Genomic DNA, 5,113 nt, shown 5'->3' on the forward strand with positions numbered 1-5,113 from the left:
CACCATCTTTCCCGGTCAGCTGCCCGACATCTTAAACCACTGTGGGACAAGGAGGTGGAACTCAAGCAAACCCTCACTAACCTGACAGCCGGCGGTGCAGCGCCAGACACAACAACGGAAGGAGAGGCTGCCACCATACGAGGTCAGATAAAGGACTGCCAAGCCCAACACCGCCAGTTGGTGGCGGACCGAGCCAAAGTGCAGCGTGAAGCTGCTGCCGCTGCCCTCCAGCACACGCTCACCACCAGGCCTGCGCAAGGGCACAAACACATCTTTCAGAAACAAGCAACTGAACGGGGCCTCCCCGCGGCCCGCAATCCTGAAACAGGCGAGGTGGTAACCGACCCTCCCAGCATTCTAACCGCCCTGGAAGGCCACTTCCGCAAACTGTCAGCCCCCCCACGAGGGCCCCGCACAGGTGAATACCGCCTGTCGCCCGGCGCAACGCGTGGGTACCCGTTTGAACTACCTAACACAACGGATGCCTTTACGCTTGAGCGTAACAGGCACCCGGAAGCACACTCCATGCTTTCTAGCATGGCAGACCCCGCCAACTTTGACCACTGTATCGCCCATAATAATAATAATAATCCCAACGCTGGCCCATAGGGCCTAGCATGTATTAACGGGGCAACGCCTTCGCTGATCATCTCTCAACCCAGTTCGAGAGAAGGCGGGAAGTCACCACGACCACCTTATCATTTGCCGGTCCTGCCCACCGGTGGGAGCGGGGTGGATTAAGCCCCTGGTGTCCTATCCATGTTCAGCTCGGATGATCTACCCTCACGGCTTTCGGTACCTGAGATCGGGGGATCAGGTAATGCTGACTGTCGGGCAACATCTCAACTGAAACTCTGGATCGCTCCAGAGTCCGGCGCCTTTGCCGGCACTTCACGACCACTCTCTTATCTGACGTTAGCCACGGATGACAAGGACACGACTGAAGAGCCGTGCGGTCCCTGCGGAGCGCCTGTGCGTGATTTGAATACGCACGGAGGTTTCCCCTGTACCGAATTTGGGGAGGATCGAACTCGGGTCTGAACTGACGTTACACACCAACTTATCGTTAAGCAACCTCTGCCGTGGTCGATCACTGTATCGCCCACCTCTCTTGTAACAAAGCCACGGGCCCAGACGGCATTCCGAACGAGCTGCTCCGCATCTTGCCTCACGGCATGAAGCGAGCCCTACACAACACACTGAAGATCATGTACATCAAGTCCACAATCCCGGAGTCCTGGGCCACTTCGGACACGGTCCTGCTCCCAAAACCTGGGGACGCTCTTGACATCAAGAACAAGAGGCCCATCACTCTAGCCAACACTTGCTATAAACTGTACACCTCTATGCTCACCCTGGGCATCGGCGAACTGGCAGGCCCACTCCAGCTGTTCAGCGAATCACAGGAGGGCTCCCGGGCCTATTGCAACACGGAACGGCAGATACTGAACCTTGTGCATGTACTGGAGGACGCTGCCCTGTATGGGAAAGACGTATACGCATTATATGTCGACTACAGCTCTGCGTTTAACACAATCGATCAGGACAGGCTACTCCAGATTATGTTTGATCTGGGCCTGCCCGACGACCTGATACACGCAGTCCGCAACCTATACGCGCACGCCACCACCCGCATTCGTACTGAACATGGATGCACATCCGCCATCCCAATAGAACGTGGCACGGTGCCAGGCGACACCCTGTCACCTGTACTGTTTATCTTGTTCATGGAACCGCTTGTGCGGTGGCTCCACGCAGGTGGGCGGGGCTACCGCTACGGATGCCTCAGCCCGGAAGACAATGCACGGTACCACTGCAGCGCCGCCGCGTACGCTGACGACTTGGCGGCCCTGACCACAACGCTGGAAGACCTGCAGATCCAATGTGACAAAATCTCGGACTACGCAGACTGGGCAAGCCTGCGAGTCAATCACACCAAGTGCGCAACTACCGCCATCTGGCACAACAAGTCCCGGTCCACCCCGACCCTTGACGGACCCACCGGCCAAGGCACGCTGAACGCGATGCACCGTGAACTGACTAACAAGCTACGAATTGGCAACACCACTGTACCGTACTACCCGCCCACAAAACCCTACAAATACCTGGGGGTGCAACTCACCTTCTCACTAGACTGCGCTGTACTTCTTGGACATTCAAAAGGCGTATGACCGGGTGCACCGGCAGTGGCTGTATGCGTCCGTGGAGGGACTTGGGTTTGGGCCGCGCATGCTGCGCTGGATCCGCCTGCTCACTGCCAACGGCTCTGCCCACGTGTGTGTGAACGGGATGCTCTCTGACGCCTTCCCAGTGCTGAACGGCTTGCCGCAGGGCAGCACCGCCTCACCACCCCTGTCATCCAGATGCAGCCACTGACGTCCTTTCTGCGGCGGCAGGTGGAGCAAGGGGCACTGCGCACGCCCTCCGCCAATGGTAAAGCGCCTGGGTCGGACGGGGTCCCGTACGAGGTGTACAAGGTTTTCTGGGCGCTGCTGGGTCCGCGCTTGTGTGCTGCTGCTGCCGCTGCCTTTGCTGCCGCTGCAGACGCCCACGATGGCGGTGGAATGGCGGCGGCGCTGCCCGCCTCCTGGCGGGAGGGCATCATCACGCTCATCTACAAGGGCAAAAGCCTGGACCGCGCCGAGCTGGCGTCCTACTGGCCCATCACGCTGCTCAACTGCGACTTCAAGATGGTGTCCAAGGCCGTCAGCGCCTGCCTGCAGCCCGCCCTGGATGCAGTTGTGGATGAGCTGCAGACTGCGTTCATCACCGGCCGCTGGATTGGAGACAACGCGCTGTACCTCCAAGGCCTGATCGAATGGATGCGCCTGGATGTGGGCACGGACGGCACGCCACGGCAGGGTGGTGCGCTGTACTTCTTGGACATTGAAAAGGCGTATGACCGGGTGCACCGGCAGTGGCTGTATGCGTCCGCGGAGGGACTGGGGTTTGGGCCGCGCATGCTGCGCTGGATCCGCCTGCTCACTGCCAACGGCTCTGCCCGCGTGTGTGTGAACGGGATGCTCTCTGACGCCTTCCCAGTGCTGAACGGCTTACCGCAGGGCAGCACCGCCTCACCACCCCTGTGGGTCATCCGGATTTTTGTTTTTTGAGGAATCATCCTTACAAGGTTGAACAGGGGCAGACGCGCTGCCCCCCTGCTGCCTGAAAGCAGCCTGGTCCCCAAGACCAGAACCCTGACAGGGCAAGAAGAGAAGAAAAGAGAAGGAGCCTGGGCCTGGCGTGCTGCCCCTGGCGATGGATGGGGCGTGGCAGCCTGCCTGTGTGCTACAGCATCGCAAGCCGCGGCACCTGTGGACCTTTGAAGAGCGGGCGGCGTACGATGCAGCATCACCAGGGGACCGGGCGGGGGCGTGGCCTCGGGCGCCGTACTTCCTGGCGCCGGAGGCTGGGGTGGTGGTGCACCCGGAGCACTGCCGGATTGCGGGTGTCAGCTTAGCGGACTACAAGGTGCAGGACGTGCGGCGGGCCATCACCGCGGCCAACCCGGCCGCCCCTCTGGCTCCGGCCCGCCCAGCAGCCATGCCGTGCCCGGCGCCAACACAGCAGGCGGGGGACTTGGGGCCCCAGCCGGCGGCACAGTCGCGGCTGGCGGAGCGGGAGGCGGAGTGGCAGCGTGCAGCGGCGCAGCTGACCACCACGGCGGCGCAGCATTTCCACAATAACCCGGTGGCTCTGGACCCCTGGCTCCACCGCACCTTCACGGCAGCCGGGCTGCAGAACAAGCCGGCGAGAGAACTGCAGTCGTATGCGTCCCCGTCCCAGCAGTCGGGTGAGGGGCCTCCCCGGTAGCTCAATTGGTAGAGCATGCCGCTGTCACATGGCAGACCCAGGTTCGATTCACGGATTCGGCCGGGTTGAGGCTGACAAGTATAGATGCAGGTTCGGATTCTGCCCGGGGAACCAAGTCAGTATTCCAGTATGGAGTCCGCGGTACTGACGGAAGCGTTGTAGCGACTCTCTGGGTTCGGATCCCATTGTTGCAACGTGGAAACTTCACGATGGCCGAATTTGGAGAGTTGGTAGGCCGATAGGTCCAGAACTTTGGTTCCTATGGACTGAGTGAAGGTGGATGCGTGGGGAGCCTCGTGCCAAGGTCCCACAGAGATACGGTAGGGTTACCCTCGATGGGACTCCCTTAAGGCACGCGGGACCTTGGTCTTATTATTATTATTATTATTATTATTATTATTATTATTATTATTATTATTATTATTATTATTATTATTATTATTATTATTATTATTATTATTATTATTATTATTATTATTATTGCCCCCGCTCTTATATGCCCCGTTAGATTTTTTGGGTTACTTTCGGATGGCGCCGCCGCCGCGCGCCTGGTTGCGCGCCTGGCCGGGCCGCCCGAAAGCCAGCACGCTCTTCTAGGCCCTGGCGCTGCCCCGCGCGCGCGCCGCGCGACCCAGCGCGAGAGCCCGCCCAACCGCCGCGATCCAGCCGCTGGCTCCCCGGATCCGGGCGCCGGCTCCGCGCGGCGCCAGCTCGCGCGGCGCGCGGCCATCCCGCGCCCGCCGGGCTGCGGGAGCCGCGCGCTGCCGCCCCCTACAAATGGGCGCCACCGGCGGCCGCCACCGCGCGCCAAGCTAGCTGCCAGGCCAGTGTTTGTGCCGGCCGCCCCCATGATGAGCGCTAGTGCTTATCGCTGGTGGTGGCATCAGCTGTGACGTGTCCAAACATGTTGGCTAGCGTATCATTACATGTTTATACATTTTATACATTGCTTATATACTTGCTGCACCATTACTAGCCGCGCGCCGTTGCAAAACCAGCCGGAAACCGCTCGGGGCAGCGGTCGCCTTGCCCCGCCTGCTGCCCAGCCGCGCTATGCTGCCGCGACTGATCCAGCTGGGCTGCGCCTGCAGCATCGCAGCCAAAATGTGCATGCAGTGCGAGTGGCAGGCGCGCGCGAATGAAAACCCACATATGCCCAACTGCCGCCGCATCGGCCCACTTTAGTTCCACAAACGCCCACCAACTGCTGCATGCGGCGTTAGTGTGTTGCAGTCACCTCGCCGGCGCCGGGTCCTATGCGATGCACTGCGCCTGTGTTTGTTATGTTATTCTTGGTGTG

General features: G+C 60.3%; 1 protein-coding gene across 1 annotated transcript; it reads left to right on the plus strand.

Moving 5' to 3' along the window:
• The first annotated feature begins 2,288 nt into the window (after positions 1-2,288).
• Positions 2,289-4,130, plus strand: CHLRE_07g333570v5 (uncharacterized protein). Its single transcript, XM_043064227.1, has 2 exons — positions 2,289-3,104; positions 3,205-4,130. The coding sequence occupies exons 1-2, from the start codon at positions 2,364-2,366 to the stop codon at positions 3,811-3,813; spliced, it is 1,350 nt and encodes a 449-aa protein (XP_042922795.1). The 5' UTR covers positions 2,289-2,363; the 3' UTR covers positions 3,814-4,130.
• Positions 4,131-5,113: the final 983 nt, after the last annotated feature.

Source organism: Chlamydomonas reinhardtii, chromosome 7 (genome assembly GCF_000002595.2).
Source record: "Chlamydomonas reinhardtii strain CC-503 cw92 mt+ chromosome 7, whole genome shotgun sequence".
NCBI lineage: Eukaryota > Viridiplantae > Chlorophyta > Chlorophyceae > Chlamydomonadales > Chlamydomonadaceae > Chlamydomonas > Chlamydomonas reinhardtii.

Coding starts and splice junctions, on each gene's coding strand:
- CHLRE_07g333570v5 (XM_043064227.1), top strand. CDS start 2,364: ATGCAGCCACTGACGTCCTTTCTGCGGCGGCAGGTGGAGCAAGGGGCA. Junction 3,105..3,204: donor TGTGGGTCATCCGGATTTTT/GTTTTTTGAGGA, acceptor GAACCCTGACAG/GGCAAGAAGAGAAGAAAAGA.